This window comes from Pseudochaenichthys georgianus, chromosome 6 (assembly GCF_902827115.2).
Source record: "Pseudochaenichthys georgianus chromosome 6, fPseGeo1.2, whole genome shotgun sequence".
NCBI lineage: Eukaryota > Metazoa > Chordata > Actinopteri > Perciformes > Channichthyidae > Pseudochaenichthys > Pseudochaenichthys georgianus.
Window position 1 is genome coordinate 30,923,666 of NC_047508.1, and position 27,012 is coordinate 30,950,677.

At 43.4% G+C, this 27,012-nt stretch overlaps 2 protein-coding genes across 4 annotated transcripts in view; both read right to left on the minus strand.

Moving 5' to 3' along the window:
• Positions 1-707: 707 nt before the first annotated feature.
• On the minus strand, positions 708-14,581 carry slc25a22a (solute carrier family 25 member 22a). 3 transcript variants are annotated; one of them, XM_034085004.1, is made up of 11 exons: positions 14,510-14,581; positions 8,404-8,590; positions 8,181-8,306; positions 8,015-8,070; positions 7,298-7,388; positions 6,632-6,686; positions 5,915-5,975; positions 5,533-5,677; positions 5,289-5,443; positions 5,127-5,202; positions 708-4,499 (listed from the first exon to the last, which is right to left on the minus strand). In XM_034085004.1, exons 2-11 carry the CDS (start codon positions 8,421-8,423, stop codon positions 4,346-4,348), a joined length of 939 nt encoding a protein of 312 aa, XP_033940895.1. In that variant the 5' UTR covers positions 8,424-8,590; positions 14,510-14,581; the 3' UTR covers positions 708-4,345. The 3 variants fall into 3 exon arrangements, with proteins under 3 accessions (XP_033940895.1, XP_033940893.1, XP_033940894.1); XM_034085002.1 differs by having other exon boundaries at positions 14,407-14,574; XM_034085003.2 differs by lacking the exon at positions 14,510-14,581 and adding an exon at positions 11,922-12,025.
• Positions 14,582-14,901: 320 nt separating this feature from the next.
• The window catches only part of pidd1 (p53-induced death domain protein 1), a 28,339-nt gene continuing 16,228 nt past the window's right edge, over positions 14,902-27,012 (minus strand). Inside the window, exons 6-15 of the mRNA XM_034085742.1 lie at positions 21,892-22,041; positions 21,625-21,798; positions 21,358-21,505; positions 20,750-20,885; positions 20,514-20,664; positions 19,895-20,018; positions 19,640-19,755; positions 18,469-18,576; positions 17,213-17,409; positions 14,902-15,933 (exon numbers count right to left, since the gene is read on the minus strand). Of these exons, the coding sequence (XP_033941633.1) occupies positions 15,699-15,933; positions 17,213-17,409; positions 18,469-18,576; positions 19,640-19,755; positions 19,895-20,018; positions 20,514-20,664; positions 20,750-20,885; positions 21,358-21,505; positions 21,625-21,798; positions 21,892-22,041 (1,539 nt within the window). The 3' untranslated portion in view covers positions 14,902-15,698. The remainder of the gene's footprint in view (positions 15,934-17,212; positions 17,410-18,468; positions 18,577-19,639; positions 19,756-19,894; positions 20,019-20,513; positions 20,665-20,749; positions 20,886-21,357; positions 21,506-21,624; positions 21,799-21,891; positions 22,042-27,012) is intronic.

A 27,012-nucleotide genomic window follows, 5' to 3' on the forward strand; every position in this document is an offset into this window, starting at 1 on the left:
TGTGTGTGTGTGTGTGTGTGTGTGTGTGTGTGTGTGTGTGTGTGCGCGCGTGCGTGCGTGCGTGCGTGCGTGCGTGCGTGTGTGTGGTTATATCTGAAGTTGCTAATATTTCATTATACTTTAAAATAGCATTCTAGGTAACTAATGATAAACAACTATTTAACAATGAATAACCACCTGTCATAGCATCACTTCTGCTGAAATGAGCAGGATATATGCGGGGGTTATACATTTCATCCCCCAGTGAAATCCACAAAAAGGCACATTTTCATATCCTTATCACCACTTTTTAAACACTCTGTTTATCGAGTGAAACCCCACAGACTACAGAGGCACATCTGTGAACATCTAAGCTGCAAGAGATAGAAAGTAGCGTGACTGAGTGACATAGGTGTGCGTGATTTACTGCCACACCACCCAGGTTTAGCATACACCTGTAGTTCACACAGCAGGACTAACAGCTCTTCTGCGACCCCACACTGACACCTGGTGGCTCCACAAGGCAGAACATCAGAAAACAGTTTTAGCTGCTCATACGCCCCGAGGAACCACAGCGTCATCCTCACTCTCTTCAAAACTTTCACACTGCTGTTTGGTTTTCACACTATTACAGATTAAATCGGCAGACTGTTGTATTCTGGTATGTGCTGCACCCTGAAAGCAGATGTGAGTCAAAACTGTAACCCAAAGCACAGACTACAGCAGGCAATTTTAGAACAGTCAGTTTATTGAACAGCAAATTGTGACAGGGAACACAATATTTATTTATTTTTAATTGCATTGTCAACAATGCCTTGGACAAATGCGTCACTCACCAAACATTTCATAAACACCCTCCACAGAGAGAGACATAGTAGATGGAGAATATGGTGAGGGTCCTTCATATTTTAAAGTGCAATAATGCACAATTCCTCTTGGAGGAAGACAACAGAGGCTGAGAGGAGACCCCAGAAGGCCTTCAAGGTCCCCACTTGCATCATACATTGTGTTTTGCTTCGTGTATATATATTTGTTTCAAGTGTGTGTTAGTGTGTTGACTCTACTTATTGCATATCAGTGAGCTGGTTCGTGATTTTTTTTCGGGTGAATGTGTAAAGCACAAATCTTTCGATTAAAATCTAATAAACTCTTCACTATAATTATAATACATCTCATAATATCTACAGAGATATATATATATATATAGAAGATACATTCTTATATCTGATTCATTTAGAATATGTAGGCGATATACCTTTTGTGAATAACTGCTGATGGGTGGCATAGTGGACCATCACATGGGTCTATTATAATGACCGTCGTCTCAGCCCTATAGATCAAGTTTTACAGATATAGATAAACTTTCTTACAAGACTACAAAGTTCATCTCAATCGACATCTCCACTGAAATAAATCAGACTTTAATCCAGGTCTGCAAAGGCAGCAGATCCAAGGACTTTGTCCGAGTGTATTTAAAGAGGGCCATGTGGTTTCTTGTGCCTAATATTTCTGTGTGCTTTCCTTTGATTGTTTACACTCTTAGTCATACATTTGGTGTTTTAGAGCTCCTCCACATATACCTGCAGCTGTGGATGCTGCGGAGAGTAGATGGCAGAAGAGTGTGAAAGATAGAAGGAAAGAGGGGAGAGAGCATGGGTCTGACAATCAAAGAGAAAAATACCGCAGTGTCACACTAACAACTACACATCAACTACAGCACTACACAGTCAGACACACACACACACGCGCGTACATACAAAACCAAATGCACAAGGTCAGTGAAGATTCACACCTGAGTAAAAGAAAATAACTTGCACATTAACATTGGGCAGTTAGGAGTTAAGGGAGGTTTCAAAATCATAACAATAATCTCATTCTCAACGACACAAAAAATAGGCATGATCACAATATCAGCATTTATGAGATGAACTAGGAATGTTAAAAAACTACAACAGTAATTTATAAAGACAAGCTCACATGAGAGGCAGGTCTTTTTGTCGTTTTCCTGTGGATCAGCTGTCATCTGTAAACACGGCTGGAGGCGCCAGTCCATGTCTAACAGATCTGATGTCCCTCCCTGACCTATGGCTTTCAGTAAAGACATTGATAATGCTAGCTAGCATGTGACAGCCTTGGTCGTTGGTGCCATCAATGTCATATTGCAGCTACCGCGTGGAAAAAGCACCATTCACAGATGTTAGATTTACAGTCCTATGTCAGCAGATCCCTATTTCCCTTTCAGAACGGTTTAATTAGTGCCAGAGGTCATTCACTTAAAACTAACTAAATTCCAATCAACCTTATATGATGCTCCGTTTGGTCCTAGTTGATAAAACTGTAGGAAACTAGACAATCGGTAAAAAACACTTATCAATGTGCTGCATTAATGTTGAAATTACGCTTGTTGCAGTAAAACATTTTCCTTCATTTGATATGTCCACATCGTCATAAAATAAAATCACCACAATACGGATTGAGGGGGGAATTGGAGAGGGTGTGCAAATAAGCCATCATGTACAAAACAAACAACACATCCAAAAACATAGAGTTCATATCATCTGAATATGTACAATAAAGATAAGGTGGACACTTTGACACAGAAAAAACAACACATACAATATATAGTGCTATACTGCCTATCGAAATGAATATTGATAAGCAGATCTCACTCCCACAAATGATAATACATTGGAAAGTTGCATCCCGTTTCTACAGTGCAGTTGATGAGCTACTTAAACAGTAGGAGTGAGAAAGGAATGTGATTGGATAATTCACATCAAAGTCACCTTGATCTCCGGAGGGATAAACCAATGGCAGGGCTTCAGTGTTGTGATGCATAAACAAGATAGGACAGGGCTGCTTCCCATGGCAGCTTAAAGCAAATAAAAACCTCTGAAGCAAATAAGTGGAGATGTTTGGTCAAAATCATAAAACACTGAAAACACATTGGTTTAATTTTCTGATAAATGAACGTTATTCATTAGATCTTTGGGTCCTGACACTGAATTCAAAGAATGTGAATTAAATGTGATGTAATCATCTGTAAACAATATTAATTATGTCTGTCTCCAAGGGGTTTGAACTGCTCTTACTGTAGTAACTGGCTCCACAATGGACGACTGTACTCGGCATGTGATGTCTGACCGTTTGTCAGCATAATTACTAAATGGCCACTAATAATCTGGATATTATTCTACTAAAATGACTCGACCCATTCAGTGTTCACAGCTTTCATTTGAGCCCAACATGAATCACACAGGCAGAAAACAGCTGTCGCTCAGTTCCCTGTGGACTGAAATTTTAAAAGCGCACAGCAATTTGGCCACAATCCAATCAGTGATATCACAGGAGGTGATTTGTCATCATCCCTCGAAGGCAAAGCCCCTGCTGTGACTTCACTTGATGAGGTGTGGCAACAAATACAACATGCTGCCTTGACAGTTGACCCATGTAAATAACCATATAGGCAGTTTTTTAACAATATGTACGTGCAGGTTAGTAGTGCATAAAGCCCAAACGCTGTACACTGAGCCTTCAGTCTATGGTTAGACTACAACACAGGAGATATCTTTTTCACAGAGGCAAAACAGTCAAACCATTGTGGTAGCACTAAATATCAGATGGAACCTGATCTACTTAAAAAGCCAAGGCTATCAAAGCCTGCTCAGAGCTGAATGGCTGAGTTCATTATAACCACTTACAGGAAGGGATGTGGTTCCTCAGGAAAGATCATAGGGGCTGTGCTGGCATCACATCAATGCATTCCCTGGGTCTTTGCCTGAAACAGAGGCCTTTATTTTTCTCGAATTCTATATATACTATTTTTCTAAGACATAAGGTCGGGGGAAATCTTTGAATATTATTTGGTACATTTTTTCTAATTCTAATGTTTTCAGATATATTTCCAAGTAAAGTACGTGCACTCAAATTAGCTTGTAGCATTTGCAATGGTTCCCTATTGTTTCTCTACAGACTAGCGCTGTTTTAAATGAGTTGGTGTTGGGCTTGCAGACCTGCAGCAACCTAGGGCAGTACATTGACTATGAAAATTCGACAATCAGTTATTAAATGCAATAAAATACAGTTATTAAAGCAATATTCCATTAAAACCTTAACTGATATGTGTGGCTTCATTTCCAGAGAGCTAGCTTAGCATGCCTACTGGATTTGTGTGTGCCACCACAGGCAGCTTGGCAAACAAAGGCTCCCTCTTTAAACTACTTAGACATTCAAAACAACACATTTAAAACAACATGTACTGATCGGTCATACTTCAACCGATTGAACATTTCTTTCAGAATGAGATGAACCCACACAAAGTTGGCGTGATGCATTGTGGGAGGGAAAGGCAGAAAGGAGGTGCTTCTTATTTGTCTCTTTTAGGCAAATAGCTGAGGATAATTTCACCCACACCCAGGAAGTAGATCACCTGGGCGATGCCAAACAGCGGTGCAATGACCAAGGCTCGACAGTAGGCTCCCTTCAGGAAGGCTGACGGACCCTCATTTTTCATGATTTTCCTGGAGATCAAATAAAAAGCTCATTAATACATATGAAACTAGGAGTGGGCATTACATCAAACCAAATTCTTTCTGATCAATTAGCTAAATATTGATTTTGGATTGTTATCTTTGGTTGCCTGCACTGTAACTTTTATCCATGTATTTTTTCTTTTAATGTTTATTTTATTATCTTTTCTTTTTAATGACTGATTTTAAATGCCATTTTCTTAATGTCTTTCGTTTTTTGTAAAGCACTTTGAATTGCCTTGTGTTGAAAGGTGCTATATAAATAAACATGCCTTGCCTTGCCTCTACAAAATATATACACGATGAGATATTAGATATATATGATATTAAATAACATCCCTTTAATGTAATATCTAGGCTAATTTTAGGATATCTAAATAATATTGACATTGCCCAGCACTATGCAAAACAGTGAACTATGAACCAGCGTGTATGATATTGATGGTGTTTTTTCTCTATTTTATATATTTTTTATTTGTGTTTCCTAATAATTTATCAGATTACTGTTTGTTGGTTCTGCTGTTTGTTTTTATAGATTCTCTGTAAGTGTGGCGAGACACTCTTACAAATACACACAGCGCCACACCTGCTGCAACAGAAGAGACATAATGAGGTCACCTGATACAGTCAGTCACTCCACTGTACGTGTCTTCCGTGCTCCCTCGGTTCAGCGACTGCAGTCTAGTCTTTATCACTGCAACACACCGAGCGCAGGTGAATATATAACATCAGCTGACGGAGCACACACTGCTTAACATCGCACACAGTCCCACTGCTCACCATCGACAGGGTTGACAGCAACAGCCGCTGTGCTCCCTGCAAGGCAGCCTGATATAAACGACACGTAGAAAGGAGCCTGTCCTTCTTTGCCTCGTTTTCCCAGGTTGTTCAGGTTGGCAAAAAGCGGGAAATAGATCATGGAGAAAGGAACATCCCTAGACAACGAGAAATAGAGACACACGATCAGAGCAAATCATGTGAAGTTCTTTGCAGTCGGTTGGTGAAGCTAGAAGACAGATGTTACCTGAGCAGTGTGGCACCGAGGCCCTTATACAGACCAGCAATGCCCTTTTCCCTAAATAATTCTCTGGTGAGCTGTATGGCTGTTGGGGATTTGGTCTCCAGAGTACCTGCTGCCACCGTCTCTGGCATCAGCTTCCTCTGAGCCTCTGTGGGGCATGAAAACCATAACATTAATAACCGCAACAGCTTTATATAAAGCTGCTAGAATCATACAATGTTAAGAATAGGTTTGTGGGCAGACATTTTGAATTCATAGCAGCAAGAAGAAATCAGAATAAGGCTGTTGTAATATCTGACATGACCACAAGAGGCCACTATGTTCTAGTTTATTCCCTACACTTCATTCCTGCTTTAATTTCCATCTGGATTCAATTTATTTTTACCAATTCGTCCAGCATCTTGGAGTTGGATTTTCAGCATCTCCATAGGAGTTGTGACAATAACCTGCAACAAAACAAATAGAGGTACAGTGTCAAAATACGTACACATGATTGGTCTGTATTGGTGTCTAAGGCAAAACATGTGTCCATTGTCAATCTGCTGACATCCTTTCACTATGTGTCCACTCTTGTTTTCCTCTGTAATCCACACAGTGGTAACTGGATTAAGGGTGAGATGGCTGTGCTCTCAGTGCAATCTTAATCCAAGGTCTTCTGCACTTAATCTAATCACGTTCCTATGGTTTGAAGCCTTTGCCCTCATTGACAAGAGGCATTTCCCTCTGACTCACTCACTCAAGCACATGGCCAAGTACTCTCACAGCATTTGATCTGATCACTCAAATCGAGCTGCCAGTGTATCGCCTGCTAACAGGACAGCATTTCAGTGATTAGAAATCATTCATGACAACGGAACGTTACAGCTCACATTCAGGTCACAGATAACCGTCATATCTACAGAGACAAACTGCGAGCTAGCTCCTGCGACTAACTCCTCTCCTCCAAATGTGGCCCTTGTTAATTGAAGCTGCAGGCAGAGATAAATGAGGCGATGACTGAAGCCCAGTGTTGTATTTGAGAGTTGACATTGGCAGGCCTAAAGGCAGCGGTTCCAGATGGAGAACAGGAGGATGCCATTAAAGCAGCACCTCACTCACTCACCTGGCATGTCCCTGCTCCGCACCCAGCCAGCATCTCCTTGACCAGAGTGAGTTTTCTGAAAGAAAGACGATAAATAGAAAGATCAGATTAAAGCAAGACTGACAGTGTGAGAGCCAGACAACTTTATTTCCCTGAATAATAAATTGTCACCACCTGCACCGGTGATGCTAATCTTAGTCTTCTATATCAACATGTCAGCCACAAGGGCAGATTAATAATTCACAAGGAGAGCCGCTGGGCCAGACAAGTCAATCATTCATCAGCTTGCATGTTAGTCGCCATAGCGATAGAGGCCCCAGAAACCTTACGGTTTATCTTTGCAGACAGGGCTCCCGGGTGACAATGGGTGGGTGATTGATTTCAGCAACACCAGAAGATGGTCGCTAATGTGATACCATTATGCTCATTGTACTTGGTAACATGATTTCAGACAGGGCTTCTGCTGACACACGCACAAATTATTCTGTCATTTTAAACCAGACAAACCGTTTTAAAACGCTGGGTGTTCGGAGGAGACGACAGAACAATAGAGGATTAACCGGAGCCTCGGTGAGAATACTGACAGCTAATGTGTCAGATTACATGTTAGTAAACAAGCTAGTTAATCAGTGCGAATGAGTGGAGTGGGTGTGTGTCAGTCCGCCTGTCAGTACTTTCATGCCTCACCCATCCTTGGAGAGCTGTTGCCTGAAGAAGTCGTTGGCAGCCAATTTGATGGCTTTCTCTGGCGTGACTAGTGTTAAATTCACCGCCGCTCCTGGGAGAGAGAAAGGGCCAGAGAGCAAGAAAGAGGGAGACACAAAGAAGGAAGAGAGAAGTGAGAGAGAGAATCTGAGATAATTGCTAGTACGATATGTGAGACGCAGATCCATGTGTTTGATGTCTGTGGCCTCACGATGAAGCTGAAAACAATCGAAACCATATTGTACCTCACATGCTAGCCTTGTACACTCCAGTCTACACCTAAATCACAAGAATCTAAAAATACCTACAAAAGTGCACTCAGTAAAGTGCAGAGCTCCCTCTCCTCTCCTCTCCTCGCTCCCTCATCGTGAAGGTGATTCATCTCACATATGGCCTACATTTAGTGGATCATTACATATCTGGTATGGAATTAATCTGCAGATGCCTCAGTTTAATTATGTCAGGTTTTTTTTAGCAATGATTAAGGCCTAACCAAGTTTCTTCAATTTAGAGGTATGTAATCTAAAATGTGTAATCACTGTAACCACAACAAGTCTGTGAGCATACAGGGATTAATGAGCACATTACATATTTGGCTACTGGGTCTAGTAGTTGTCCAGATTAACAGTGGACAGATATACAGACCGACAGACAGATACACACACACAAACAAAGATCATCAGAACACCGAAAACTTACCACGGTACATCCCAAAATACCCCTCTGATCGGATGGTCTTAATAAGGCAATCTGACCTGAAATACAAACACGTGGTGTGTTAGTGACGGAGAAATCTGTTTGGTGACATGCTGATTAATCCTGACTATAGATCAGCAACAATGAGTAATATACAAAAATCTCATACAAGCTGGTGTAAAGGCGAGATCCATTCTGCTGGTTTTGCAAGCGAGTCTTGGCCAGGTCAATGGGAAACACACAGGTCACTCCAATTAGGCCAGCGATCCCCCCATTGATCAATTTGGCAGGCAAACTGGAGTAGAGACAAAAAGATGAGGTATGAAAGGTCACGAGATGAAAACAAGGCAACAGTGCTGCTGTATTTGTATTCGCTCCACATTTCACCTCACCTGATCTGCTTGTCAGCCATTTATCTGAAGCCCTGTCTGGTCAAAGTGTCAATCTGTCTGTTAGCTGGTCCCACGGTGGTCCGTTTGTTACAGTAGTGTGTTGCTGTCCGAGTGGGATTAGGGAGTCTGATTATGCTTGGTCCACTTGTGTTGCTTGTAGTTGTTGTTAGTTCAAGTTAGGGGATACCTGTAAAGAAATAGCAGGTTACATCAAACATCCTCAAAAAGTAGCTGTTGCAACCAAAAAGACGATCGATACATTACAAAAGTTGTAATAACGCAATATTACCTTCACAAACATCGCGACAAAGAAGTGCTTTAGTAACAGGCTGTTTCACCACCTAACTAGTGTTAATGCACAAAACCCATCTGTTGTTGTAGCCGCAACTCATGATTGTTTTCATTTTCAACCTTTGTTTTAATCCAATTGGACCTCAATCCCTTTTTGTCCGGAGGTCTGATATTTTCTGAAGTTTAAGTGCATCTGAAGCAATGAGAGTTAGAGGTCATCAATAGTTGGAAGTGTTTTAGAGAGCTGCATCACGTGTTTATCTTGCTAGAAGAAGTTAGTGAGATGGAAGGTCAAGTGTGGAGTCTCAAAGGTTAGAAGATGCACAGTAACCCACTGATTAACACCCTGACAAGAACATCTGAGTGTGTCCACAGATACATCTGGTTAGATTTAAAAAGGCTTCTTTTACTTTCCACTGTACACATAGAAACGCTGGCTTGGTATTTATTGTGTACGTGTAAAAGTAGAGTAAGCCTCCCAGTGTGGTTCTAGGGCTGTATAGCATTAACAAAAACCTTCTGACTCTACTTCCAGATGTTACTGGGTGAAAAGCCAACAACATCTAACCCAAGCAGCAAGCATCAAACAGTTACAACTGCTAAGATCGATTAGTTGCTTTTGATATGTTGTCATTCAGCTAAATAAATCATAAATACAATTGATTATACAAAACCTTGTATGCCACTTTTTAATCCTTGAATGGGGACTATAGCACAAAATAAATAACTATATGTAAGCACTGTGCAGCATCGTGAGGCACCGTTGTTGACTACTTCAACATTGTAAGCTTTAGTTCAGTGCAGAGGGATTACTTTCTGTTAAAACAAATCTCTCATCCCTGTAGCATCTGTGCGTCATGTGCCCTTGAACACTCGTGTTTTATGCATGAATTCTGACATTGTGAGGCTGGAGTCATACTGTATAGTGATCGCTCTGGGCTCAAACAGTCATTTCTGAACAAACAGATTAAATATGTGTGATGTGGTCAGGAGGATGCTCCATATTTTAGGTACAGAATGCCCTCAGTGTGAAAAGATGTTTCCTATTTCCCCTTTCATTCCCTCCACCCCCTTCATCCACCAATCACAACCTCCCTCTGCGTGTACAACCCGCCTCCTCCTCTCTCCTCCTCACCGGCCCTCCCCCATCATTTCCCTGTCACGAGTCACGACTCACAAACAGAGCTTTTCCGTCTCAGATTTTTGCTGACTTGTGTGGTTTTTTGTGTGAAGTGCATCTGCACTATTATGACTCTAATATCACTTGTTCCTCAGACTCAGTTTCAGAAGGATTGCACAGCATAGTTGTTAGGGTGTCAGATAACTATGGCTGTGCAGATGTGGGTGTGTTTGGCTTGGATGGGAACTTGATGCCCCCACTGGCTCCTCCAGAGGTGGAGGGGGGAGGAGGAGAGGGGGTTTTAGAGGAGGTCAGCGCTGCCTCTCCACTCCCTGCAGCTCCTCACAGCTGCTTCACAACCCTCCTCTGTAGCTCATCCAAACTATTTTCTCATCCTGCTGTGATACAGACCACCTTTTCTTTACAAGCTAACTTCCTTTGTGTCCCTATTTCCTTTTCGCTGTCATCCTCCTGGCCTTGACTCCTATAGTCAGCCAACTGTTTTCTTTAAACAACAATTCACAGGAGGCTATATGTTCTGTTAATAAATGGGATGGATAACGTATATAGAGCACTGCAGTCCTACATGAGTCACCCATCAAACCGACATCTCCCTCCTTCTCTCTCATGCTTACGGCTATACTCGTCGACTTTAGTTCATCTTCACCACACCAGGACATTTCTTTGACCCACAGCCTGGCTGCTCTGCCTTGTCATGACAATTGGGGTCTGTTAGCTAGCCTCAGTGTGCACAGACCACAGCACATTGTCATCACTCGCCAACAAAATCTCCAAGGAATTCCTTTAATGCTCACAGCAGGGGGAAGAAACGACAAACAGCCAGGAAACTGCATGAGGAACTGGTACGTCTTCTCTCCAGACCGCACACAACGGCATCACTTTAAAGAAAGAGTTTTAGGTCATGTTTCAATTCACAGACAAAATGATTTAGAGTGACTGAAAACGTCTTCATCGAACACAAGTGACTGAAACATCTCCCTTTTACACACCCGTTCACACAGAGGTCATATGTGTAGTTTTCACCTCTAAAGGCAAATAAGCACTGAAGAGTAAACAAAAGACAAGGTGATTGTGAAACTTACCTGCCATGCAAAACTTTGAACTGAACAACTTAACTCAGCCAGCCTTTGGATGCTCTTGATTAAAGTTCTAAAGGAGAGTCCAGGCACAGACTGAGATAACAGATCCGTGTTTGACCCTTGTTCATCATTACAGCTTGAACAATGAGGCAATAAACACAGTTACACTGACAAGGATACTGAGAACGTATGTTAAACCTTGTCAGTAAAGCAGTAAAGTTAGGTATTCAAATTCGTAAAAACAAATACTTAAACTTCAAGTTCACAAACCAACACTTTGAATAGGTTAAATGCTCATAGTGTATGTAATGATTCAGCACATGCAATCCCACAAAGTAGGGGCAGAGGGTGTGTCATCAACACACATCTTTACATAACATTTGAGAATGCCACCAATGTGGAATAATGTCACATAATAATCCAACACTAGGACAAAGATCTTAAATCAGATACTTGAACTATAAAGCTGAGCCTTACATGCTTAAATGTTTCTGGTATAATTGTCGATACATGTTAAGAAGATCAAGCACTTACTGTGTATGTTGTGATAACCAAGACATAAGACCTATACTGAGGTGATAGCTGGTAACAGTAACATTTCATGTAAGCTTTATCCACTTGTATTTGATAAGGCTCATACATGTTTAACCACCATAAGCATGGTTAAATAGAAGTGACAGAGTGTATCACTCTGTTCATTAAAAAATATAAGAAGCTTATCTTTCTAAAAATACAAGCAGTATTTGTATTGAAAGTGCATGGAATATACTGAAGCAATGCTAGTATAAATACGACATTATGTGGGTGCAAACTATGCATGTCCTGTAGCTAGCTGCTTAGACTAATCTGCTCCAAGGCATGTCTCAATCACAAAAGACTTACAAAAAGATAATTATAACAACTGCAGATACTGAAAATCTGTAGATAAATCCACACCAGTTCATTTCCAATGCAAAACTCAAAGCAAATTCGGTTTTCCCATTCAAATCAACCAGAACACAAATTACCTTATCCATCACCTCCTTGGCCTCCTCTCTGTCTTTGTGTGCCAAACAGCGTAAAGGTCTTGCTGACTTAATGACACTCGGTTTGTGGAATGATAAGAGGAAGTGGTCGTCAGCACTCCTATCATGTGACTTTGGCTGGTCCAAAAGACAGTAAAACCCTTCATCATCATCATCATCATCATCTTAGAACAGGCTGCTCCCAGTCCATCTGTCTCGTACTGGTTTGATTAACACTCTGTGAGCTCTAAGCCATACATAGAGGAGCTGCTGCACTAAATATCTGTTTCACACGTAATGTGTCGCTGTCATCCGCTATCAGATGTCAAGTACTTCTCTGAGCTGAGAGCACATAGGCCAGATCTAATACACAGCTCAATCTGTCCACTTGTACAACCCTTATTGCAACATATTCTCTAATTGCGCATTAATTAGCAGTTATTATACAAGCCTACTGCACAGCTCATATCGGCTAGTGTTATATGACTTACATCCAGCTTTATATTGTCCTTATATTTATTAAATGTGTCTATTCTTTCTAAAGGGGTGGTCTTTAAATCGTTTTCTGCACAGACATCTGCTGTCGTGCTCTAACCTTGCTTCTTTGGTTTAACTGTTTATGAGATGTGCTCTATTTGTGGACATCTACAGCACTGCGGAAATAAGGGATGAAATGTTTGGTGTCACAGATAAATCAGATTACTATTGCCTCTTCCCCACAGCATCAGGATTATAAACGTAATTCCTATTTATGAAAGCTCTCTCGAAATCTCCCTCTACGACCAGTGGAGTGACGGTTGTGATGCATTTCCACTGAAGGTGCTCGACATATTGCAGCCATTAAACCTGCTCCTTTATGCATTGTTATCACCTGTTTTAGATCAGATATAACAAGCTGGGTTTACATTTCAGGCAGCACAAATGCCCCTTCTGTGACACCACAGGTATCTTTGGTGGCCCACTTATTGAAGTCACATGGGGCTTCTCAAATGTGTTGCTTCCCTCTCATATTTCCTACAGTTTGGATAGGAAAAATAATGACACCACTGTGAGTGAACTTTGCTTAGAAAAAGAGCTCAATGCAGCATTGAATCATCTGATTACAGTTGGCTGATTACAGGAAGGCATTGAATAGCCTGAAGGTTTGTAACTTTCACCAAGGAGCTCAGCATCTTCCCACACACAGCTGAATGTCATGTCTATTCAATGGACATAAACCAGTGGCATTTAGTAGTCCTTGCCTTTTGGCATTATTTCTGGAAATGCTATGAGTTGAGTCCTGCATGCAGATTAAACAAGTATTTCATACAATGCTGTTGAATGAGAGAAAATCAATGTTTTCTGCACTAACAGGTAGGCCTACAACAGTTCCAATGGAAAACACAGGATGTCACCCTACACCAAAGCATCACTGCCTTCATGAATTATTTCAAAGCTGCAGGAGTGCTTTATTACTCGCCTCATCATAACGTTACACTTGCTTCCTTTGAAGCCATGCCCAACGTATTGACATTTAGCTCAGCAGTTAGATTATGTGGAGTTCAGCAAAATACGGGGGTAAATCTGTGGTCGACATATTCCGCATTAATTAAAATATCTTCCTTTAATCCTGTCTTCCACTCTTCAAGAAGTCACAGTATCTTAATGTGATAGTCTCAGAGGAGAGTAGCTTCACTTTTCTCTACCAATGAGAAAGGAGGTGGGTACAGAGTAAGTGGGTTTACCCTCCACTACTACCACAACCAGCACACACACACACACACACACACACACACACACACACACACACACACACACACACACACACACACACACACACACACACACACACACACACACACACACACACACACACACACACACACACACACACACACACACACACACACACACACACACACACACACACACACACACACACACACACACACACACACACGATCCTGCCACTGTCAATAGTGAGCGGAAGCCGGCAGAAAGCAACCGCAGCGGCCCCCTTAGGAAATTCTGGAATCGGTTCGGTTTCTCTTGACATCTAAAACCAATTAATCCATGCAAACTGATAATGTTATACATTACACCTGTCATTAACGCTTCGCCACGTTTATGCGTAAGCTACACAACCGGCATATCAGAGACCCGAGTAACCATAGGCAATAACCGTAAATCATGACAACCATAACCGTAGTAGTTTATGATTTAACGTCATATAAGAATCCTGCCGTTACCGTTACATATTTAAATCACAAATGTAACGTCAGAAAATATGCCAGGCTTGCCACATAACGGGAAATTGAGCTGCCTCTCACATTTAAACAGTAACAACTATATGGTTAAAATCACATTACAAGTTGGCTTTTCGTTTCCATTCAAAGCTAATAGGACATTTAAATGATTATATCGTCTTTACGTTATTCACAGGAGAGATTTTACCAAGGTTTTCTGAAAAGACACGATTCACAACATCTGCATTGCGTTATCTACATACCACATATAGAGCCGTTTCCGTTATCTCTCTCGGTGTGGTGTGTGGAATCAAAGCCTTTACTGTCTGGGTCTTTGGCTGACTGGCCGACAATAGCTAACCTTACCGGTGTTAGTTAGCGTTTGAGTCCGGTGGAGGAGGTGGGAGTGGGAGTGAGAGCAGGGAGGGTTGGCGATGGAGTAGGATAAAAAAAGAAAAGAAGGGATTTATAAACGGGGTCCTCTAGTGGTACGTAGTAGAAGTACAGACACATTGTGTATTTGCAGTAAAAGTGTAGAGAGGATGGGGGATGGTGGCCAGCGTCATCGTGATGAATCATCTCACCCCAATGACCTTGAATACTAAAAATAGAGAAAAAGGCTACAGCTGAAATATTGGGGATGAAGTGCAGCATGCAGCTATAATAAAAGTGTCTGAATCAGCCATCACTCACTGCAGAGCACTGCATGAAGTTTAAAAACAGCTGACACATATCTTTACATAACATTTTTACTAGAGATGAAAATTCAAAAATACATCAAAACTTGTTTCAATATAAAGTACTGATAATTCACTGATATGTGTGTCAGCTAAGCTGGTTTCTAGGTGACAAAAGGCACACAAGGAAGAGATGTAATGACGTAAAAATGGCCTCCTCTTGCATTTGCAGTAAGTGGTCCAGGCCTCCACAGTAATACAGTTCCCAGTGTTTGCTCTGCCTCTTAACTCTGTTCTGGACGGGTAATATTGACTTTTCTGCCAATGAACAACAACATTTATTTGATTTTAAAATGTTTTCTGTAAGTCAAAATAACAAGACACGGAGTCAAACTCATGAGGCAGCATGAGATACTAAGTCACAATTATGAGATACTGAGTCTAAACGGTGATGATGATTACTTAAATATTCACAATTATGATGCAAGTCAGTTTTTGTAAAATAGGAAATATTAGAAAATAGGTCAAGAATTGTCACCAAATATCTCTTACTATGAATATTATTATTAAATTATAGTTTTATATTTTCCTTGGAGAAAATAATCATAAATAGTGTTGTCTTGCATACACAGGCAGTTTTAAAAAGTGGTAAAAACAAGCCTCAGGTCGTCATCTTCATGCAGTCCATCCACTTCCTCTGTCCTCTGCAGGTCTCTTAAAAGGTGCCGCCAGCTGTTAACTGGCTATCATGATTGTGTTAAGATAGATTTTTGTACTCCAGGACAGTTGTTTAGACAGCAGGATGAGATGAGGGGCACGTTGTAAACAAACAGGTTACTCAAGTGTAAGTCAGCCATCTGCACCCAGCGAGGGGGCTTCTACTGCTGTGCTTCAGCGAGGGAGGAGCTCCCTTCCTCCAGGCCCACTCTCCTCAGTGACTCCGAGTACTTTCTCCTTCCTATACTGACAATGTTCTCGATCTCCTCGGCCAAGTCTGTCCTGCCGCTCTCCATCAGAGCGGCCACCAGCCTGGACGCTGCTCCCGGTCCTGCACTGCTCTGTCCCCTCGCCCAGCGGAACAGCATCTCCAGCACCAGGGCTCCCAGGTTGTCCCTGGTGAGGTCAAACACACACAAAACATCAATACAGTCACTTAGCAATCATTGAAAGATAACTGTTGTAAAACAATTACATATTAGTGGTTCTGCAGAACTATTATGGGTTGTTTTGAATGTATGAATGGATATGCATGTGTCTGTGTGTATAATACAGTAGGTTTGCAGATATATGGGCATCTACATGATATGAGTGTTTATGTAAATATGTGTGTAGATTCTGTTCTTCATTTGGGATGGATCCTCTCTTTTTCACTTCTGTTAATCTCTGTTCTTTGGAAGAAAACGCTATAAATAGTTGACAACAAAAATGTTACTTTTAAATGAATAAGTGGTTTCTCACATCACCCCAAAATGGTATTCTATAAACTGTATAGCTCTATGGCCATGAGCCGTACAGTTTTTTCATTTGTAGGATAAAGTCTAGATATTGTACCTTGATGAACATGCTATATGAACTGTACTAAAATAGGACATTTAGATGAATATGCAGATTAACACAGGCTGTTCACATGTTAAAAGCTTTATGCAGTTTAAAGATAAACCATAAACTACAAGACATGTGAATACATTTCCATAAAATAACCGCACAAAACCGTACACACAACATGTATGTATGATTTTACATAATGCATTTTTCCTTCATCTGCATGATGCGTCACAAGAGGTTTCGGGGGCGGGACAGATGAGCATCAGTCTGTGTGTAATCTCCTGCAGCGTCCCAGATGGCTTAGTGATGGCTGACAGTGCAGATTAAAACAATCAACATTCTCTACCGTTTCTCTCCCAATGCGGTTTTCCTTCACTCACATTACATCTCTCCAATCCCATCCTGTTCCTCAGAGGCTTTGGCTGCGCTAACACGACTGTGCACGCACTGCTTATGTCATTCACTCATGTGGAGATGGTTTAAAGACTAAATGTACAACCACATCTCAATCTGTCTTGCAGGTTCCTTAGCAAAACTCTAGATGAAACAACACAAGGTGAAATAATGGTTGGATTGCTGCTATCATATGAATGTGTACCTAACCTTTTAAAGGATTGTTCAAACACTGTCTTTATTTAAATCTCTCCTAGATCCAAAAGAAACCAAATATGTCTGAATGTATAGTGTGACAGGTTAACAGTGTTGTGTATGAGAGGCTTGGCACTAAAATAAACACACAACTGGACTGAATTTTGAAAAAACACAGATTGAGTATTTCATATATTGTAAAACAATTACCATATCACTTAATACTGTGGTCAGAAAAAGAGTTTATGCTAATTCCTACCTGTACTTGAACTGGATGCGGTCCAACTCCTGGTAGCTTAAGCCAAGATTGATACCGATAACACGCCAGTCCTTTGCTATCTGAAGAGAGATGGACAGCAGGTTGGCCTCCGTCAGGTAGCCGCTCTCAGGGTCCCCCAGGTTCAGAGGGGGATACTGGTGCTCTTCCATGATGAAATTATTTTCTGAGTTGAGGGCCTATAACAAAAACAGAGAAAAAAATAGTATGAGCAGTGAAGAAAAAATAGGTAATACGCTTTTAGGATAGGGTAAGCAATGGAGTTACAATACAACATTGACAGTTCAGCTTACTTTTAAGGGGGTTCCATAATATTGGTTGGTGACCTTAAAGCATCTCAGTGCCTCAGATTAATAATAATAGCTTGGATATATATATAGCGCCTTTCATGAGACCCAAGGTCGCTTTACAAAGAAGAACAGGAGTAGAAACAAAAGGCAGTCAAACAGACAAAACAAGTAGATTAGGGGCCAAAGGCCTTAGCAAACAGTTTTGAAGGCGTCAAGCATGGGGATGTTGCTGATGTCCGCAGGGAGAGCGTTCCAGGGGGTTGAGGCTGCCACACTGAAGTCTGTATGTATGTGTGAGTACCCTAGCAGCAGAGTTTTGAACATACTGGAGAGAGTTTAATAATTTCATTTATGATTTTTTGTTTCATGAGGAACATTGTGCTGTTGATGTTTCTAGAGGAGTTTACATTTGAACAACTGGCCTCACTACACTTGATGAAGAGTTGTTGGGTCCAAACACGTAGCCATGATAAAGGATTATGTCCAACATTTCTCGCAGGTTTTAACGGTAGCAGCCAACATTATTTTGTTGCTTTATTTAAAAGAAATAAATCTAGCTTCGATTTTAATAATAGTGTTATCTACAGCTCTGAAAAAAATTAAGAGACAACTCAAACATTTTCTTGAATCTCTATCACGACATGGATGGCAGCCATTCCATTCCAGTGTCCTTTGAATTCTAACACAGAGAAATGTTGTCAGTAGTTTATAAAATAAAATAAAAACAATGTTCATTTTACTCAAACACATAACTATAAATTGTAAAACCAGAGAAACTGATGCAGTGGTCTCTTGATTTTTTTCCAGAGCTGTATATCTAATCCAATATTTTAAGACAAAATCCAATAGGAAAATGTTGTTATTAAACCGTATAAATGTTCCAGAAATATTGAAATATCTACATTATCATATCAAATAGGGAAAGAAAATACAGTCACTCCAACTAACAGGAAGTCTTAGTGGTAAAGTGGAAAGCCACTGGCTGTCAGATCCTTTCCTCTTCCTCGCCACTTCCTCTGGCAGGTTGCTGGGAATCTCCCCTCTATAAAAAGACACCTGTAGGGAAATACAAAACATAATTTCAATATATTTTTTTATTTGATATTAGCAACACCCAACTATATAATTCAAAACATTACAAAAACAACCCATAAAGCCTAAAGTACACCCCAAAGTTTACTATGGATTTGAATGAATATGTCTCTGACCGTTTCAGAGGTAGTATTTATTACAGGTGGGTTTTGATCATATAACGGTGTACAGAGGTTACAACTGTCTGGTCACTTAAAGCTCCATTCAGACTGGATTTATATACCCAGGGGTAACACTACAGCAATAATTACAACTGCAATTACCTACTTTTTTTTCTGCAGACTCCCAGATCCTCCTGTAATTTATATCCCGTACAGAGCAACGTCCTTGTAAGTGGAGCTCTCAGTTTTTTTATGCAGGGAGAGCGGCTGCCTTTATTTCATCTTTTAAATCAGCTCCGACTTCTTTAACTTTTGTATAAAAAAGGTAAAAAAAAAAAGTGTTTGGTAATCGGATTTATGAAAAGATCCTGGATTACACAAGATATAGGTCTATTTGGGTAAAGCTCCACTATAACAGCACAATTTAAAGCCATCAGAAGGACAAGGGTATGTAAATGGACTGTTGTCATGTCAGCTACAGGAATTAGTATATTTTCTTTTAAGTTTTTTGGCATATATTTATAGATTTTAGACATTTGCATAATTAAAGGTATGCTGCAAAAGCTGATAGCGGTTCCTTTAGAGACATCTACCACTGGGTCATGTTGATGCTAAAGAAAACCCAAACGTTTTCTATTATTCTCAGGCAAGTTATGAAGCGTCCTTCTCGTTCATCTGCCTACTATCTAACTGATGACAACCTTGTAAAGTGTAAGTCCCTTTGAATGTCATCAATATGTGATTAATTTCTATGTGTAAAGATTTGATTGAATTCAAAAGCGTGCTTAAGTGTATAATGTACTTTACTCTACATGAGAGATGTGTACAATCCGTTACTGTTATGATTGTTTCTTATAAACATACAGCAAACACAGCAGAAATCATTGTTTCCAGAGCTTTCTTGTTTGCTGAATTAGATGTCTTACTTGTCCCCTCACTGGCCCCTTCTGACCCTGATCCGGACAGATGTACACTTCCTTCAGATTCTTCATGCTGGAGTAAAACACAAAACACAGCCTTCCCGCCACACAGTCTGGACTCTCTGGAGAAAACAACAGGAAAACTCTGTCTGAAGATGACTTTTACATCACAATCATACCACAACAGCACATCATAAGACCTTGGACGGAAAGGGAGAACAAATGTTTATTTAAGATAGATCCTCAAAGAGGAGTTCAGACCTGTGCTGATATCCAAGCCCTTCTCAAAGCCGGCGAAGAACTGTTCTCCTTCCAGCAGGTCACACAGGTCCGAAGGCTGAGGTCCGTCATATCGCTCCGACAGAGACTGCACTCTGCTTTCCACCTGGGCAGGAAGCATCAAAATGACTGCTTAATATTTATACATTAATGTTATGATTGCATTTCGACAGGGGTGTAAATCAAAGTTCGTCACAATACTATATCAGTTTTTTGGACATTAACGTGGTACTAGCTGATTTCAGACACCCATAACATGACTTCTATTCAATTCAGGGGGCTGTGATCAATATGACAACATCATATGCTCGTGTTACACAATCACTTACATGTAGATCTAATCAAAGAAAACATTTAGAAGTGCAAATATTTTTTGTCAGAAAATAAGGACGTACATTGAAGATGTTATTTTTTACTTTGATCGCTAAATTGAGATTATATTCCACATCAATGGATCATCACACACCTAATTCACACCCATGATAAAAGATGTTTGACTCACTCCGAAGACTGTGAGAAAAGGGTCTATATACAAACTGTTCTTGGTGTGAGTGGATCTATTAAACCACACGGTGAGAGCAAAGAGAGAAGAACGACAAACCTTGTTGGAAGGTAAACACTGCAGCATCACTTGAGAAGGATCAGTCTTCCTCTGCAGGACGAGGAACTGGACTTTAAACTGTTTCAGCCTCTGATAGACCTTCCTGACCACGCCACCGACACAGCGCTGAGTGGTGTACCACAGCCAGTACCTGTGATGGAACACAAAGCTGTGTTAACACAAAGTTACTATATAAATCAAAGCATAACTGATGAACATATACAAGAAAAACTTACCAGGAGAAATGTGTGATGTAGAAAATGGCATACAAGTGTGTGACGTCAAGAGACACTTGAGATGTGATGTCAGTCCAGGTGTGGGCGGTGGGGTCTCCGTGTAGCAGATGCAAACAAGAGGTGTCGACCGTATGACCTGCAGAAGACATGTTAAAGGAATACCCAGCCCATGTTGCCTCTGATTCCTAAAGAATACTTTGTTTTTCTCACATGCCTCTATGGTAAAAGAAGAATACAAAAAACGTACAAATCTAAATAAGGGCTGTGTTTAGAAACAGCAAACTAATTTATATCAAACATCGCTTTAACCACATTCACACGACTTTTTATCCAGTGCTCACTACTTCCCAAAGACATGCATAGTCGCTCAAACTGTACTATTTAGTCTTGTGTTTGCACAAGCGCTACTTTGAAATACTAGGGTTTTTGTGAAAATGCATGCTTTTGGGAAGAATGTTTTAAAGGTGGAGGTATGCAGGGGGAAACACATTTTCTTTAAGAATCCTATTTAACAGGGGTATTACAGTAATTGATATAAAATGATTAATGGTAAATTCCTTTAAGATTAAAGTACATTCTGTTATAAATAGAATGAAGACATATTGTACCTGTGACTCCAGGTGGCAGAGGGATCTGAACTTTGATTGGCTGCAGGAAATCTATGCTGGGCGTCTGAGAGAGGCAGAGGAGAGGGCTGACTCTGGCCTGAGGGTCTCCACACAGTGCCTGCACCTCCGACACAGACACCTGCAACACCTGCAGAAAGAGAGACAAACGAAAGCCTTGCAAACTGTATGTGTATTGATTCTGTCGAGTACTTTTTGCAAACCAAACTGGGACATTAAACAACAGACTTCCATATAATGCAGTGTTACCTGTAGGGTTATAGAGCGCGTCTGCAGGGTGGAGTCGGGGGGGAACTGGAGCTTAACTCCAGGGTCAGCGCTGGATACCAGCAGGGCTCCAGCTGGTGTAACAGAGCAACTGTCCTTTACTGGACGGGACACTGCCATGAACCAGGAGAACTGGCTCACTGAGCAGCAGGCCAGCTACAGGTACACCAGCACTAATGTTAATATTTGTACTACCACTATTACAACTGTAATAAAAATAGTTTTGTAAAGGTAGATTTGAGACGTTACCCTGGCCGGTCGCCCACCAGGGTGACTGCTATGTCCCTGGCTTCCTCTCCGCAGAACAGTGGGCAGAGTGCTCCATGACCCTCCGTCAAACTTCTGTACCACCACCTCCCGTCTTTTGGTCCGATGATAGGGCACACACACCTCTACAGGCTGTAAGGGTTTCAAAGTAGAATTTATGACATGCGAGTTCAGGAAGGAACACACTCACAAGTTGGTTCTATTTCGTCCCTACTGACCGCCAGAGGCGGTGCTTTAGCACTGGATATGTCCATCGCGCGCATGCGCAGCTCGAGTACCAATAACAACAAAGTCACCTGTGACCCACGTGACACCGGCTATATCAGCCGGTATTGTCAGAGGATCTGTTCCTTTTCATCTTCTCGCTGCGCGAGGGTACCGTGGCTACGTTTTCGTAGCCTACAGCGTTCAGGTTTGAACGTTTGATCGGAGGGATTTCTCTGCAAACAGCTGGCCGCGTGAAGCTTCGCGACTGACAGTCGGAGCTACAGGGTCGTTAGACGCGTCCTCCAGGAGCTGCGCCGGCTGTGCAGAGCCTCGACAGACAGGTTTGTGTCAGCTTGTTGCTGGTGATGGCTGTGTTTCCACACCCGCTCCCAGCCAAGTTGTCCTGATTACCGTCTTATTGTTTGTGGCTTAGACTTTCTGGTGACGACAGTGTTCCCGCTTCCTCTCCCATAAAGTTGCCCTTATGCTCTTTTGAAAGTTCTGCTTGTGGCGTTGTGCCCGAGCTATCATTAGCATTTGAGTCCCAGCTTTGGCTGCGTCCCTCATTCGATTTAGTATGGAAAGCCAAGAGTGTCATACTTTAAACCCGTTTTTCGTTTAGATGCAGAAAGTAAGGTAAGTACTTTCTATTTTCTAGAAGCTATTATCTGGTCTTAACATTTGTGTTCTGACTTGGTCGCTTGATTGTTAGCAGCAGCCGCTTGGCTAACACCTTGCTGTTGAGCTTAACTATTAACTCAGGGCAGTGCTCCCGCTCCCTGTAGCATAGGGTTTGATTGCAGTAGCGCTAGTTCGTTGTATTACTGCTCCTAGTACTAGACTCCTAGCACTAGGATGATATGCAGAGAACATCTTCACGGCGGGTGCTGTGTGCTCGGCATGTGCGGTTACTACTGTAACCAGACACGGTTCTATGCGGGCTGTTCTCTTTCTTAGAAGCTAATTATCTGGTCTTAACATTGTGTTCTGACTTGGTTGCTTGATTGTTAGCAGCAGCCGCTTGGCTAACACCGTGCATGTACGGTTAAGCTTCATTATTTAACTCAGCCGGTGAGGGCAGTGCTCTCGCTGCTGCTCCCGGTAAACGCATGGTATGGTTGCAGTAGCGCTATATCGTGGTATTTACTGCTCCTAGTACTAGACTCCTAGCACTAGGACGATATGCAGAGAACAATCTTCACTGTGTGTGCCGTGTGCTCTGCATGTATGGCCATTAAGGAGGATTTCATCCTCCCAATATTATATTGTCTAGTGGGCAGCCGTTGGCTGACACTTTTAGGCACCGGCCACAGTTACTATTGTAACTAAGGTTCTAAGCCGTAAGTACTGGCCATAATTACTACTGTAACTACGGTTCCAAGCTGTGTAAGTACTGGCCATAGTTAATACTGTAACTACGGGGTTAGGCCGTAAGTACTGGCCATAGTTACTACTGTAACTACGGTTCCAAGCCGTGCACGTACTGCCATAGGCAATACCGTAACTACGGCTCTATGCCGTGTAAGTACTGGCCATAGTTACTACTGTAACTACGGTTCTAAACCATGTAAGTACTGGCCATAATTACTACTGTAACTACGGTTCCAAGCCGTGCAAGTACTGGCCAGAGTTACTACTGTAACTACGGCTCTATGCTGTGTAAGTATCCAAGCCGTGCAAGTACTGGCCAGAGTTACGACTGTAACTACGGTCCTAAGCCGTGTAAGTACTGGCCATAGTTACTACTGTAACTACGGTTAGATGCCGTGTGAGCCCTGGCCATGGTTACTGCGGTAACTACGGCTCTGTGCTATTCTATTCTTTAGAAGCTAGTTATCTGGTCTTAAACATGTGTGTTATTTGACTTGATCTCGCTTGATCGTTAGCAGCAGCCGCTCGGCTAACGTCTTGCGTATACTGTTAGCTTCTTTATTTTACCCAGCTAGGTGAAGGCAGTGCTCTCGCTCCCGCTCCCTCTACCGGTAATGCGGATGTAGCTACATCCCTTTTTCTGTTCGGCGAGTAGTAGCACCGCTCTACTCTTCCCGTTCAGCAGGTAGCCGGTGAAGGCTGTGTTCCCGCTCCCGGTTACACTGCATCTGGCGTTCGACTCTAACTTAACCAGTGAAGGCAGTTCTCGCCCCCACTCCTGGTAGACGCCAAACGGCCTCGTTTTTCCGTTAAGCAGGTAGCCGGTGAAGGCTGTGTTCCCGCACCCGCTCCCGGTTACACTGCATCTGGCATTCGTCTCTAACTCAACCAGTGAAGGCAGTTCTCGCCCCCGCTTCTGGTAGACGCCAAACCGCCTTGTTTTTTCTGTTAAGCAGGTAGCTGGTGAAGGCTGTGTTCCCGCACCCGCTCCCGGATACGCTGCATCTGGCATTCGTCTCTAACTCGACCAGTGAAGGCAGTGTTCTCGCCCCTGCTCCTGGTAGACGCGGAACTGCCTTGTTTCTCCGTTAAGCAGGTAGCCGGTGAAGGCTGTGTTCCCGCACCCGCTCCCGGTTACACTGCATGTGGCATTCGTCTCCAACTCAACCAGTGAAGGCAGTTCTCGCCCCCGCTCCTGGTAGACGCCAAACTGCCTTGTTTTTCTGTTAAGCAGGTAGCTGGTGAAGGCTGTGTTCCCGCACCCGCTCCCGGTTACGCTGCATCTGGCATTCGTCTCTAACTCAACCAGTGAAGGCAGTTCTTGCCCCCGCTCCTGGTAGACGCCAAACTGCCTTGTTTTTCTGTTAAGCAGGTAGCTGGTGAAGGCTGTGTTCCCGCACCCGCTCCCGGTTACACTGCATCTGGCATTCGTCTCTAACTCAACCAGTGAAGGCAGTTCTTGCCCCCGCTCCTGGTAGACGCCAAACTGCCTTGTTTTTCTGTTAAGCAGGTAGCTGGTGAAGGCTGTGTTCCCGCACCCGCTCCCGGTTACGCTGCATCTGGCATTCGTCTCTAACTCAACCAGTGAAGGCAGTGTTCTCGCCCCCGCTCCTGGTAGACGCTAAACTGCCTTGTTTATTCTGTTAAGCAGGTAGCTGGTGAAGGCTGCGTTCCCGCACCCGCTCCCGGTTACGCTGCATCTGGCATTCGTCTTAATTTAACCAGTGAAGGCAGTGTTCTCGCCCCCGCTCCTGGTAGACGCTAAACTGCCTGGTTCCGTTAAGCAGGTAGCTGGTGAAGGCTGTGTTCCCGCACCCGCTCCCGGTTACGCTGCATCTGGCACTCGCCTCTAGCTCAGCCAGTGAAGGCAGTGTTTTCGCCCCCGCTCTTGGTAAACTGCCTTATTTACTAATCCAGCTAGGTGAAGGCAGTGATCTCGCTCCCGCTCCCTCTGCCGTAACGTGGGTGTAATTACATCCCTCTTTCTGTTCGGCGAGTAGCAGCAACGCTCTACTCTTTCCATTAAGCAGGTAGCTGGTGAAGGCGTGTTCCCGCACCCGCTCCCGGCTACGCTGCATCTGGCTACCTACAGAATGGTTCATTCATGTAGCGCCTGTAGGGTTTCTCTTGAGCCCGAGGACGGCCACGACCGCTGCCCCTCCTGCCTCGGCCGCTTCTGGCGGTCAGTGGGGACGAAATTCGAGCATCTGAGGGAGGTTCTCACGGTAAACGCCTGCATGAGCTGTAGCTGCATGCCTCGGGTGCTCAGAGTGGCTCGAATCACTGAGGTGGAACGTCTGGCAGCAGCCAACAGACACCTCTCCTTGTCACGTACTCCTCCAGATCAATTCGGCCGTTCCCGGCGACTTGAGGGAGCGATGGCTTTGTGTGCTCCCCCGAATAGAAGGACTAGAAATAGGCTGTCCTCTAAAGTGGATCGGCTAGCTGCCGATAGGGGCATGATGAAGTCGCCTCTTGGCCCTTCAGCCTGGGCCCGGTGTAGGGGCTGCTAACCCCCCCCCCCTCCCTCCCTCCTTCGGTTGGCGCCCCTCCTTCGGTTGGCGCCCCTCCTTCGGCTGACGCACCTCCTCCGGTTGACGCACCTCCTCCGGTTGATGGAGAGTCCTCCGGTTGACGGAGAGTCCTCCGTCGCGTACCAGTCGAGCCAAGGGAGCTGTTTAGATCAGCTGCCCTCGGAGGCACTGGAGTGTGCCGCCCAAGCTAGGCAGACCAGGCAGCAGCACTCGGGTCCTCGCAGACCTGTGCCCACTCCCAGCAGGCCCAGGGGCCGCTCTAGCAGCCGCACTCAGCCGCTGGATTACAGGGGTGGTCTGCAGAGGTCTTAGCGGCCCACTCAACCGCCTCCCAATGACTTTTGTGCCCCATGTCGCCCGCCTTCCAGGCGGCCTCGTGCCCCAGAGCCTGACCGGAACCCCCCAAGAGGCTCCAGGGTCCGGGGGGCTGGGCTCTGAAATCCCGGGGGTGGTCGGCGGCTGCTTTCCCAGCAGCAGCTCAGTTTCTGGGCAGTCTGTACTTCCGTCCCTTGGGTGGTTTTCACCTTAACCCAGGGGTACGGACCGCAGCTCCGGCCCCTAGCCTTCGGCTGGGTCTAATTGACAGTCGTCAGCGATCCGGCAGGGGCCCTACCTCTGGGCCAAGAGTTGTCCGTCCTTTTGTCCAAGGACGCAATCAACCCAGTAAGACCCTCTGCTTAGCCAGGGGGTTCTACTCGGCATACTTTCTCGTGAGCAAGAAAGTCGGCGGATTTCGCCCGATCTTGGACCTCAGAGGAATCAACAGATTCCTGAAGGTGCTGCCATTCTATATGCTGACTACTGCATACGCACAGGTGGAGTGGTTCCCAACCGAGGGATGCCTACTTCCACGTGGGCCGGGCAAGAGGGTGCCTTATATTCAGTTCCTCCGGCCCTTGGGCAGACTGGCAGCTGCCTCGGCCGCTGGGCCCTTAGGCCCGCTGTCGTTGTGCCCCATGCAGATGTGGCTGAACAGCCTTCACTTGGACGT

What these genes read in the sequence shown, in the direction of transcription:
- slc25a22a (XM_034085004.1), bottom strand. Translation starts at nt 8,423, where the DNA reads ATGGCTGACAAGCAGATCAG. An exon ending in TCTCGCCTTTACACCAGCTT is followed by an intron (nt 8,071 to 8,180) that starts GTATGAGATTTT and finishes TTTGTATTTCAG; the next exon opens with GTCAGATTGCCTTATTAAGA. An exon ending in GGAGTGACTGACTGTATCAG is followed by an intron (nt 4,500 to 5,126) that starts GTGACCTCATTA and finishes TTTGATCTCCAG; the next exon opens with GAAAATCATGAAAAATGAGG.